Raw genomic sequence first — 12120 nt, forward strand, 5'->3', positions numbered from 1 at the left:
GAGTAAAAGCTAGGCCTATGCTTTTCGCATTCCTTGACAACTTGGTTTCCCTGGCCAGTGGCCAGCTTTCACTACTCTTATGGTAACTTGCACACAGTACACTTAACATGAAGATAAAAACTTCACTCTTTAACAAGCAGGTATAGCACTTAAACCCTTCTGATAAGGAATGCAGACAACTGAAACTGAATAAAAGTAGAAATAGAGGGAATCCTAAATTCACTCTAAACTAGCTATGATTTTGAGCTCCCCTTCCAGAAACAAGATGAGCACACAATGACCTGACAGGATGGGTCTGGTAAGTCATTTAAGTCTGTTACTCTTGACCTGAAAAGCTCCTGGGGCCCGTGTTTATGGAGAGAAGGGCCACAGCTTGATAAGGTAGTCTGCAGGCAGCAGGGATAGAAGCTGAGAGACAGGAAAGCTGCACTCCTCACCTCTTTCCGTTTCTCCAGGAGGCTCTCCAGCCGCTCAGGTGCTCTCTGTTCTGGTCCTTTGTTTCTTTCCGCTTCATACTGACGCTGATTGTTGTCTTTGTGCAGACTCAACTGGAGGGCAACTTTTACCAGGGATGTCATCAGTTTCATGGCTTTGAGTCAGGAAAATCACAAGGAAATCATTACTTAAATCATACAAGGGTACATGAGTTCAAAAGAGAAAGAAAAAAGGGCAGAGAAAATGAAAAATTAAAGGTGACCCTAAAGTCCTAAGACTTTATGTCCTGCAGTGGACTTACCACCCTGCTGTTCTGGCCTTCTTTTAACCCTCAGGGTGTTCCCAGGGGTGAGTTATAAAGAGAGATACTAAGGCTGGAAACTATTGCTGCAATCCACTCCCTTTTACCCTAGTGAGAAACTGGATAAAAACAGTAAGGTATTGAAATAAAGAGCTAAAGTGCAGGTGGAAATGGAGACCCAGAACCAGAGAAGAGAGGACAGCCCACAAAGCAATGAGTATTTACCAGCCAGGGTGCTAGTGTGACGGAAGGCACGGACTTGGGAATCCGAGAGGCCAGTAAGTAGAGAGATGAGGTTATCCATAGGAAAACCGTCATAGAGGAGGCTGTATTGGCACTGACAGACCAATGTCCTCACAAACTCACAAAAGCTGCCCTGGAACTTCTTCCAGGATGGACCTGATGCTGTCAGGGGATAGTCCCCTGAATCCTGTGAAAAGGATGAGAAGTTATTATCTGGTCCAAAAAGACACAGGATTTGTATGTCAAAACAGTAAAATGTATTTCTGATATATTTCATTTCCTATTGTTCTTCCAACTCCAGAAACGTAGTATCTCTGGGTCTCTTTCAGTTGCTAGAGATTGAACTCTTTCTTCTAAAAGCTACCCTATCTCCCAGAACCATAGAAAAGGATGCAATGGGCTTTGAGTTTTGAAATGAAAGGAGTAAGAGTATCCTGGTTATCTTCATCCACCTCATTAAACTGTTCTGTCAGGTGCCGGATGATCTCTGAGTTGGACATCTTCTTAAACATCTCAGGGGTCACAGTGCCTAAAGAATGAAGGAGATGAGGTACTTAAAATGAAAATAACAAGGCATTGTGTTCATTCACAGATATATCTCAAGATGAATAGGGAACATACTGAAAAGTAGTTAAGTGAGAATCAAAAGACCTGATCCAGTCATAAGTCTTCCACTATCCAAACGTGTATGTGGTATAAAGTAACCTCTGGAAAACTAGAAAGAAGCAAGTTGTGAGAAACTCTGGCTTTAGAAAGACCCCAAACTAATAAAAAAATAAAGAAAACAAACTAAACCAACTGCTCTCTTCTCAACCTAAACAACACTACTGGTCTATGAACTAAGCCATGGCACGTGGAGATCTAGGCACTCCCTAGCTTCATAAGAAAAAATAAATGTGAAAGAGTTAGTAAGAAATAAAATAAGGGGGCTGGGGATTTAGCTCAGCGGCAAAAGTGCCTGCCTGGCAAGCGCAAGGTCGTGAGTTCAGTTCCCGGTACCGGAGAAAAACCAAAAAAAAAAAAAAAAAAAAAAAAAAAAAAAAAAAGAAAGAAAGAAAATAAGGGCTATCTCATTTACAAAATACTAATGGCATTTGATAGTTCATTTTCAAATTTGTGACTATTATCATTATATAAGTATGATTATTTTTCCCCAAGGCTCTTGCCTCAATATCAACATAGTCCCCTACTAGATCACTTCCCTTATTTACTAATCAAAAATGCAGTTAAGTCAAACTCTTATGCTTCACCTTCCTGCTTTATTTAGAAAATGTCTATAATCCTACTTGTCTAAATAACATTTAATAACACAGGAATAAAAGGCTGGGGAAGAGAAGTGCATAGTGTTTCTTCACCTTTACATCCACAAGATTGAATGAAAAAGTTAATGAGCTCCAAAAATCCTGTATCCTCATCTTGCTTGTAGTTTTCCAGCCATTCATCCACCAAAGACTAGGGGAAAAATGTGGATAATTAAAAATGATTCTGGAGGGCCCCCCAAACAACTGCTAGAAGCAAATGCAGATTTCTCTCTTTAAAATCCACCTTCAACCCTGGCCCCAAAGAATTACAACATATACAGCTCCAGGAAAAATGAGTGGGTCACAGTAACACCTAGTGTAACATACAATTACAGCAAAGAAAGAATTAGAGAAACAGCAGAATTATATTCACGAATACTTTAGTCTGTTTTTTTTTTTTTTTGGTTTTTCTCTGGTACTGGGAACCGAACTCACGACCTTGCGCTTGCCAGGCAGGCGCTTTTGCCGCTGAGCTAAATCCCCAGCCCCCACGAATACTTTAGATGCTAAAGTTATCACAAATTATAGTTAAGTCTGATACGATTAAAGAAAAAGAAAAGCCCTACAGTAGAAACAAAAAGCAATCAAATTTAAAAATGGCCCTAAATTTATATTGATATAAAATCTAAAACTTCAACAAATGAAGTAAAAGCAGACTGGATACAGTGGAGCAGAAGATGAGTGAACTGTAAGCTGAGTCAAAGTAAGTATCCAAAATACAGATCAGAAAGACTAACTGGCAGAAATAGTGAAAGATGTTAAGAGACATGCTGATGAGACTGAGAAGTTGTAATGATGTCTCACTGAATTCCAGAAGATAACAAAATGAAGAAAAGTCAGTATTTGAAAAGAATTTTCTATATATGTCGAAAGGCAGCAATCCTCTACAGCCAAAAGCTAATGGATCACAAGCACATCAAACAGAAACAAATTTCTACTTCCTCCCCATCCTTTTCTCTCTCTCTCTTCCTTTCCTTTTCTTTTTTCCTTCTCTTCTTTCTCTTTCTGTCCTTCTCCCTCTCTCTCTCTCTCTCTTTCTCTCTCTCTTTCTCCCCCCCTCTCTCTCCCTCTCTCTCTCTTTCTTTCATTTTTTTGTACAGGGTCTCACTCTGCAGTTCAGGCTGACCTTCAACTCACTATGCAGCCCAGTCTGGCCTTGAACTCAGTTATCTTCTTGCCTCAGCCTCCCAAATCCTGGGATTACAGGCAGGTACTACTATTCCCGGTCAACACTTTTAAACATCCTAGATAACATCACAATATAAAAATCAAAGTCTTCAAAATAATCAAAGCAAAAAGAGATCATTTACAAATGATTTCCATTTAGCACTTAGAAACTAAAACATTATATATGAGATCCAGACAAATACATTAGCCCTTAGCCACACGTGGCTATTAAAATTAAAAATCCAATTGTTACCAGCCACAATTGTACCAGCCACATCAATCTAGTTGTACCAGCCACCTGAAAGGGCCCAACAGTCACAAGTGGCTGGTGTATACATTGACTTTCACAAGCAACAAGGGAAAGTATAAGGCAGTGGAATCATTTCTTTAATGAGCTGAGAAAAAAAAAGTCATCCAAGAATTCTGTTAACTAGTAAACAGTCTTTCAAGAAAAAAATCATTTTTATACAAGAAAAACCTGATAGTGTTTGTTAACAAGCCTCTATTCTAAAGGAAATTTCACAGTACAAACTTTGGACACAAAGAGAATGATTCAATGTGGGAGAGTTGAGATGCAAGGAATGATGAACAATGTAAGTGGTAAAAACGTATTAACAAATGTTGACTAAACAAAACAATAAGGTATAACTTGTTGGGGAAGGGAAATGGACAGAATTCATACATATACCAGCATATAAATTGGAAGAGATAATTGGAGTTAAAACGTACTCTGATCCTTGTAGAAGACAAGCAAAGGGAGAAAAAACACAGTAAAGGTAAGATAAAGTGGAAACATACAATGGTAGAAGTAAATCTAAATAATCAAGAGTTATAGTAAATGTAAATGGGTTAAATTCTCTAGTTGAAGAACAAATAAGAAAAATATAACCTAGATATATAATGTATGTACAAGAGAGAACTCATATATAAATAAAAAACAATGAAAACACAGAAAAATGTATTAGGCCAGTGGTGGTGAACCTATGGCACGTGTGTTGTTTTTCTCTTAAGACAAAAGATGTTAACGTATGAGATGTTTTTTCTAAACTAAAATCTCAGTATTCAGTTTAACTGCAGTATAGACACTTTGCAACAAATAAGTGGGTTTTGTGTTGCACTATGGGCCCTTGTCTCTAAAAGGTTCACCACCACTGTAATAAGCCAATACTAACCCAAAATAAAGCTAGTATTAAGATATATTAACATTGCTGGGCGTGGTGGTACACGTCTATAATCCCAGCACTCGGGAAGCTGAGCCAGGAGGATTGTTGTGAGTTCAAGGCCAGCCTAGGCTACAAAGTGAGCTCAATGCTAGCCTGAACTGCATAGTGAGACCCTGTCTCAAAAAGCCAAAAAAAAAAAAAAAAGATATATTAACATCAAAATATTTTTTTGGAAGTGTCAGTATGTAATTTACTGGATAGCAATAAAATGTAAATTTTAGAATCTCAAAATATCTAAGATAAATACAGGAACGTATACCAAAGCCATAACTGAAAAAACAAATCAACATGATTTTAACACACCTCTCTTTGAAACATGATTAATCACACAGGCCAAAACAAAACAAAAAAACAACAGTAGAAATATCAAGATAATATCACGTTTAACTTATTTGATCTCACTTAAGAGAACACTATATCCAACAACTGGAGAACACACATCTTCTGTAAGTATCTGTACAATGGTTTTGGTACTGGGTCATAAACCTAGGTCTCTATAAATTTCAAAGTACACGTTCTCTGACTACAATGCTATAAAGTTAAAAATCCCAACAAAAATTTAGGAAGGGCCAGGTGTGGTGGCGCAAGCCTGTAATCCCAGCACTCGGGAGGCTGAGGCAGAAGGATAGCCAGGAGTTCAAGGCCAGCCTGGGCTACAAAGTGAGCTCACGGATGGCCTGAACTGCACAGCGAGACCCTGTCTCAAAAATACAAAACAAAACAAAACAAAACAAAAATATAGGAAGCAAAGTTCCATGTTTAAAAATTTAAAATACTTCCCTAAAACAATAAAAATCTATATACTCTACATACTTCATATTAATATGGATGAATCTCATAAGATGCTAACTGAAACCAGCCACAGATAACCAAACGAAAGATTCACTTATATAAATTAAGGAACACAATCATTGGTGGTTAACACTATAATACAAGAGAACAATTAACAATACTCAGTCTAATGGTTATTTCTGGGCAGTAAGGAGACTAGGGTGAAAAGAAGATACATAAGGAGCCAATGATTCTATTAATGTTTCTTCTCTTGTGCTAGGACTAGAGATGTAGGTGAACATTTTATTTTTATTTTTTAAACTACACTCAACCTTTACACCCTTTTAGATAATAAACATGCAATTAAATACAAAAAACAAGAGGGAGCCGGGAATATAGCTCAGCAGCACAGGTGCCTACCTGGCAAGCACAAGGCCCGAGTTCAATTCCTGGTACCAAAAAAAGAAAAAAAAAGCAAGAGAGAAAAATAACTAGAGGTAATTGTCAAAGGAAGGCTAAAAAGTGAACAAGCTGCCACCCATGCTCAGGCTTACTTCCTGGGTTATCAGTATCACTGCTTGCCTCCTCCATCAACCAATAAAGGCAGAATTACCTCCTTTCTGTGATTCCTTCAGGAAAAGAACTTTTTGTCTATGATCTCCTTTATATTCTCTAAAGATTCAATCTGTGATGTCATCTTTCTCGACATTATGCTCACTTCATAACCAATCAATTTTATAAACACTTGTTCTTACCTCCCTATCTTATAGGGATAGTATCAAGAAACAGAGGTGAGACACTATGCTTTACCTGCATATCACTTTTGGCAGCTTTCACAGCATCAAAGAGATCACAGGATGGTAGCTCCAGTTTTTTCTGGCCATTCTGACGTGTAATTTGGGACCCCTTCTTTGGATGTTTTGCTACCTAGTAAGTGTAAAAAGATCAGGCATATTAAAAAAGGAAAGTAATGTTATACCTGCTTTCCTCATTATCACCTATGTAGGTTTAAGCTGCTAATTCCACAGAAGAGTTTACCTTACTGTCTCACATCTGATTTTATATAACTGATTTTTACACTGTTGTGAATCTTTTCCTTTACAAAGTTCCTAGGCCTCATTCCTTTACCTCTATATCCTAATGTTCTATTTTTTTCTCTTCAAAATTTATCTGCTTCCTAATTTTGATGCTTAAAACTTTTTAAGTCTTATCTTTCCATTAACCAGGTCACCTGACCCCCTTATGAGTTTTCTTTTGCTGCTTCCCATACCAGGTTCAAAAACAAAACAAAACTGACTCACTGGGGTTGTTTTGTGTGGTCGTTTTGCTCTTCTCTTCTTCACACTGCGTTTCAGGCTGTCTTCAAAGTCTCTGCCTTCATCACCAGACAAAGAAGGACTAGCCCTATGAGGGAGTATGGTTCTCCTTAAATATAACCACTCTATTCCCTCTATGTTAACCAATTTAATTCTTTTTGTCTCTAACTGTACCCTATCTCTATGAGAAAAACATATCCAGATTTTTTAAGAAAAGATGAGGTTGTAGCAGTAGGTACAGGAAAGTAGGGGCAAGTCTTAAAGCAAAACTTTCATGTTCTTGAAAGCCATAGAGATGAGTCAGAAATTGAGACAGGTGAAAAAAAACACTGTCCTAATATTCTCTCCAAAGAAGGTAATCAAATCAATATTCACCACCAGACAGACTATTCTTCTGTGTGGAGAAAAGTCATCATCACTCATTCATATGCCACTAACACATCAACAGATTAATATGTACCTGGAGTTATATTTCACCCCTTGAAACACAACCGTATGTTTTAGTACCCTGATATAATCTGATCCCCAACCACACTGACAGCAGCAGAAATGATTCAGGGAAGCCCAATTAAAATAAAGAGGATAAAATAAATCTTGTAGGAGATTAGGGTGTTTTTCCTGGAAAAATGAAAACCAAGATATACTACTTTAACTTTCACAGAATAAACTCATAAACCGTAACAGATAAGGATAGATGGACTGGTTTACAAAATTTCAAAAAGGAGAATGACAGGACCCCAACTAAAAGGAATATACAATTTGTCAGGAAACACATAAAACACCGCTATTTATTTATTAATCTCTCATTCTCCAACTGCCAACAGCATTTATATATGCTGAACACAGAAACGTATTCAAGATAGGTTTAGACAGCCAGTTGGATAATAGAGTCACGATGTGCTATTCTGGATAGCCACAAAGTGGAGGGCAGCCAAGAAACACCCAGCAGAGCTAGAGCACATTACTATGCTAAACCTTCACAGCATTTCTTATGTTTTCATACAGTCCCACGCATATTACAACCGGTTTAGGAAAGTGATAGAGTGGAAAGCTGCTGAAGATACAGGAGGCAGCAGCAAAACACTACAACTTCTCACCAACTCCACTCACCCCTCAGAAGCCAGGTTCGAGTCCTTCTCTTCACAAGGCAGACTGACAGAAGCACTAGGAGAAGCTGACAAGGCCTTCTGTGCACCTCCCACAGTTCTTTGTGGGGAAGAGGACACAATACTTGGGGAAGAGGAGCTATGCGACTGAGAGGACGACCTTAAGGTAGGCATACTGATCCAGCTGCGGGAAGAAAGAAGAAAAGGCTCTTGCCCCACCACGCCTCCATCCTTGGTCCTGGCCAGTTCCTTTTTCTCTAAAGGAACTGTTCTAGAACTGTCAGGGGGTGGGGTACCAAAAATATGACAAAGAGCTGCCCTAACCTAACCACATCAAAGCATCAAAGATACCATGGTTCCCAAGCTTGAGCACAGCCTGGGCAACTCAAGCCTCTTAGCAAGATTCAGTGACGAAATAAAAATTTTTTTAAAGGGCTGGGATTGTAGCTTAGGAGGCCCTAGGTTCAATCCTGGGTACTGCCAAAAAAAATAAAAATAAAGACACCCCCATCCTAGGGGCTAGAGATACAATTAAATGGTAGTGCACTTGCCTAGCATGTGTGACACCCTGGTTTCCATCCCCAGTACTGCCATAAATAAATAAACAAACACGTAAATAAATCCATACATACTACAACACCCCCAAAGTGGCTAGAGGATTTAGGGCTGCTCCCCAGGACCCAGAGCAACGTCAGACACATCCCTCTTACAGGCTTTGAAAACTGGAGAGAAAGTAAGGACAAAAACAAGGGGACGGGAAGCACTTAAGATTTGGGGCTGGGGGCTTGCGATTTAGCTCAGCGGCACAGCGCCTCCCTGGCAAGCACAAGGTCGTGAGTTCGATTCCCGGTACCGGAAAATAACCAAAAAAAAAAAAAAAAAAAAAAAAAAAGATTTGGGGATGGCGCGTCCTGTTTTTCCTGAAGGTAACATCCGTGCGGAACACTAGGAAAACTTATTCAGGCTTCCAAGCGCTTAACCATCAGTCTCTTGGAGATGGGGTTCCCTGCCTCCGCTGCGGAGGCCTCTGAAGTACTGACATGGCGGCGGCGGGGATTAGGGTGGGGGTGGGACCGTGGGGGCGGTCTCATCTCTGGGCCGAGGGTGGGGAGGGTGCATTCCTGAGTCAAAGGGGAATCTCACGGAGTCCGAGAGTGAGTTCTAGCGGAGCACAGCTGAGCAAAGGTTGCCGCCTGAGGTCTTTCAGGTCCCTGTGGTCACCCACCTCTTGCACAAGCACCCGCAGCTTCCGTTTCAGCGGCGAAACAGACTGGAAAAACGCGGGAAGGCACGAGGCACACTGTGCGCAAGCGCGAGACCAGCGTTCGCGCAGGTTGGGCGTTCTCGCGAGGCTTGGGAGTGCAAGCTCGTGCTCACCACGTTCCAGTCACGCCTGTCTAGCTGCCTCAAGCAGCAGCCAGACTTCTCAGGCCTAAGGTCTTGTCACTTGGGTGTAGGTGCGCCGGCTGCCTGCTTTAACCCTGTGCCATCCTGGCCCCGCCCCTTGTCCCCTAAATTTCCCGCTCCTTTGGCCGGGCTTCGGACTAGACTAGTAATAACTCTTTCAGTCTGGGTTCTCGACTGTAATAGGCTGGGTTCACCCAGGCCCCGCCCTTTGAGCCGGGTCGCCACGCCCCCCAAGTGACCACGCCTCCATCGGCCACTTCCCGCCTCCTTGCCTTACTTCCCTGCTACATTGGCTTAGTTTTTCCCCTGGCCCCGCCCTTGAGGCCGGTTCTTATTATCATTGGCAGGGCCCCGCCTCGGGCCCCGCCCCCTGTCCGGCTTCGGGCTCCCATTGTCTCCGCAGATGCCGCCCGGTGCAGCAGTCGTGCTCGGTGAGGTTTTCGGAGGTCGCACTCTTTCTCTGGACGGTACAGCGGTCCCGCGGCTAAGAACCGGATTCTGGAGTTCGGTCGGCTCTTCTTCCTCTTTAGGACCCAGTTTGCTGTCCCAGAGAGACTGTACCTATGTCTGCGCTGCGACCTCTCCTGCTTCTGCTGCTGCCTCTGTGTCCCGGTCCTGGACTGGGACCCGGGAGCGAGGCAAAGGTCACCAGGAGTTGTGCAGAGACCCGACAAGTGCTGGGGGCCCGGGGATATAGTTTAAATCTAATCCCTCCCGCCCTGATCTCAGGTGAGGAGAAAGAGGAAGACTAGAGGATCGGGATCGAGGGGTGGGGGGCGGGTCCTCCGCGTCACACAATAACTCTCTTCCCTTTCACAGTGACCGTTATAGCAATCTTTTCATCCCATAGTAATCTCACTCCTCCTCCTGTAACTTCCTTACCAGGATCACAATAAGCTTCCCGCTCACATAATAGCTTTTACTCCACCCCCACCCCAGGAATCTCTCTCTAGTAATTAGCACCCCCTCCTAAGTGATTTCTTCGCATCCAGTTCTCCGTGCTATTTCTAAGAGCCCCTTGCATAATGATACTTTCTTGCTAACCAAGTAACCCCACCCTTGCAAACCCCATTCTTCATTGCACTGAAGCTGTCCGGCCAGTCGCTCAGAGGCCTTGGGTGTACGATGTTGGGGATGGTCACCTGAGGACACCCTGATCACTAATTTGGCCCCCAGGGCAGCCGTCAAATAAATGATCCCATGGCTAATGAGAGTGGGCTTGGGGTGGGTTGAGGAGACAATAAGGAGGGGGCAGGTGGCTATAAGGGCGCAGACAATAGAAAAAGAGACTAGACAGGTGGAAGAGATAGGCCAGTCCCTAGAGATAGGTGGGAGATGGACAGCATTTCACAATACCCCTTGCCACCATTCCTACCTGTCTCCCTGTCCAGGCGAGCACCTCCAGATCTGTCCCCAGGAGTACACCTGCTGTTCCAGTGAGACAGAGCAGAAGCTGATCAGGGAGGCTGAGGCCACCTTCCGGGGCCTGGTGGAGGACAGTGGCTCCTTCCTGGTTCACACACTGGCTGCCCGGCACAGAAAGTTTAATGGTGAGGACACGGGGTCTCCAAAGACACTTCACACTTCCTTTCTGTGCTTAAAGCCCCAGCAAGCTTCTTGTCTCCTCTTCCTCCTCCAATCCTAAGACATTCCACTCCTGCCTGCCACTGCTTATCTCCAGTCCCCTGCCCACCTCTCTCCAGGACCCTGTACCCCTAATTCCCCATCTGCTAGGTCTCTTAAGAGTTGCCCAGTTTCTAATTCACTTGTTTCTTCTCTTCTCTCCTCATCCCCAACCTCCTCTGCCTCTACCCTTTCACTGTTCTTTTCTCTGGCCTCACCACCTACCCCTACTCCCTGCTTTTGCTAGAGTTTTTTCGGGAGATGCTTTCTGTATCCCAGCAATCCTTGGCCCAGCTCTTCTCGCACTCCTATGGCCGCCTGTATTCCCAGCACGCCCTCGTCTTCAACGGCCTGTTCTCTCGCCTGCGGGACTACTATGAGAAGTCTGGTGAGGGGCTAGATGACACCTTGTCGGATTTCTGGGCACAGCTCCTGGAGAGAGCTTTCCCCCTGCTCCACCCACAGTACAGCTTCCCCCCTGACTTCCTGCTCTGCCTCACACGCCTCACTTCGACCACTGAAGGCTCTCTGCAGCCCTTCGGGGACTCACCCCGTCGCCTCCGCCTACAGGTGAGGAGCGGTCACAAGGCCTGAGCTTCAGCCACCTCTGACCCAGTGACCTCCGAACTGTGCACCGCTCACCTCCAAGCCCATGACCACCTTTTGTGCCCCAGTCACCAGCCTGCATCTCAGCCATCTCTAACCTGGTGACACCTGTCTCAAGCATTGGTCACCTGTTTGTGACCTAGTTCTCCTTGGTCTCCTTTAACTGGATAGCTTCCTCTTCTTTGCCCTAGCTTACACAAACACACATCTGCCCTCACTCCCCGGCTGAGCCACTTTTCTACCAACTCCTGCCTAATTCTAACATCTTGACCTCCTCTGGACAAACAAACCTGAATTAGTCATAATAGCTGAGAAGCATTTTCACTTATAGCATCTCATTTGTCATTGTAATTCTTTGAGATACATGACAGTATTCTTTTATACAGATGAGAAAATGGGGGCTCCCAGAGGTTCTGGTCTTACTGCCAGTAAGTGGTGGAGTTGTGCTTCACTCTTCTGGCTTCAAGTGCAGGGTTCTGACACACCATCTGTCTCCACATCCTGTGCAATACAATTCCTACATCCCTTCCCAAACCCAGTTCCCTTTCATCCTTCTAGACTATAATTCCTTCAAACCCATAAACCTGCCTCTGAATTCCACCTGACACTCTGTCCACCCCA

At 43.3% G+C, this 12120-nt stretch overlaps 2 protein-coding genes across 7 annotated transcripts in view; one reads left to right on the forward strand and one right to left on the reverse strand.

Moving 5' to 3' along the window:
* Positions 1-10729, reverse strand: part of Stag3 (stromal antigen 3) — a 29141-nt gene extending 18412 nt beyond the window's left edge. For 3 of the 6 annotated variants that reach the window (XM_013509488.1, XM_013509489.1, XM_013509484.1), the window contains exons 1-8: positions 9089-9169; positions 7868-8047; positions 6743-6845; positions 6252-6368; positions 2335-2431; positions 1432-1508; positions 962-1166; positions 438-589 (exon numbers count right to left, since the gene is read on the reverse strand). In XM_013509488.1, the coding sequence (XP_013364942.1) occupies positions 438-589; positions 962-1166; positions 1432-1508; positions 2335-2431; positions 6252-6368; positions 6743-6845; positions 7868-8037 (921 nt within the window). In that variant the 5' untranslated portion in view covers positions 8038-8047; positions 9089-9169. The other 3 variants (XM_013509485.1, XM_013509486.1, XM_013509487.1) reach the window with 3 other exon arrangements.
* Gpc2 (glypican 2) overlaps positions 9813-12120 on the forward strand; it is a 6438-nt gene continuing 4130 nt past the window's right edge. Inside the window, exons 1-3 of the mRNA XM_013509490.1 lie at positions 9813-9999; positions 10662-10820; positions 11141-11463. Coding sequence (XP_013364944.1) covers positions 9834-9999; positions 10662-10820; positions 11141-11463 — 648 coding nt within the window. The 5' untranslated portion in view covers positions 9813-9833. The remainder of the gene's footprint in view (positions 10000-10661; positions 10821-11140; positions 11464-12120) is intronic.

Source organism: Chinchilla lanigera, unplaced genomic scaffold (genome assembly GCF_000276665.1).
Source record: "Chinchilla lanigera isolate Chin_1 unplaced genomic scaffold, ChiLan1.0 scaffold00172, whole genome shotgun sequence".
Classification (NCBI taxonomy): domain Eukaryota; kingdom Metazoa; phylum Chordata; class Mammalia; order Rodentia; family Chinchillidae; genus Chinchilla; species Chinchilla lanigera.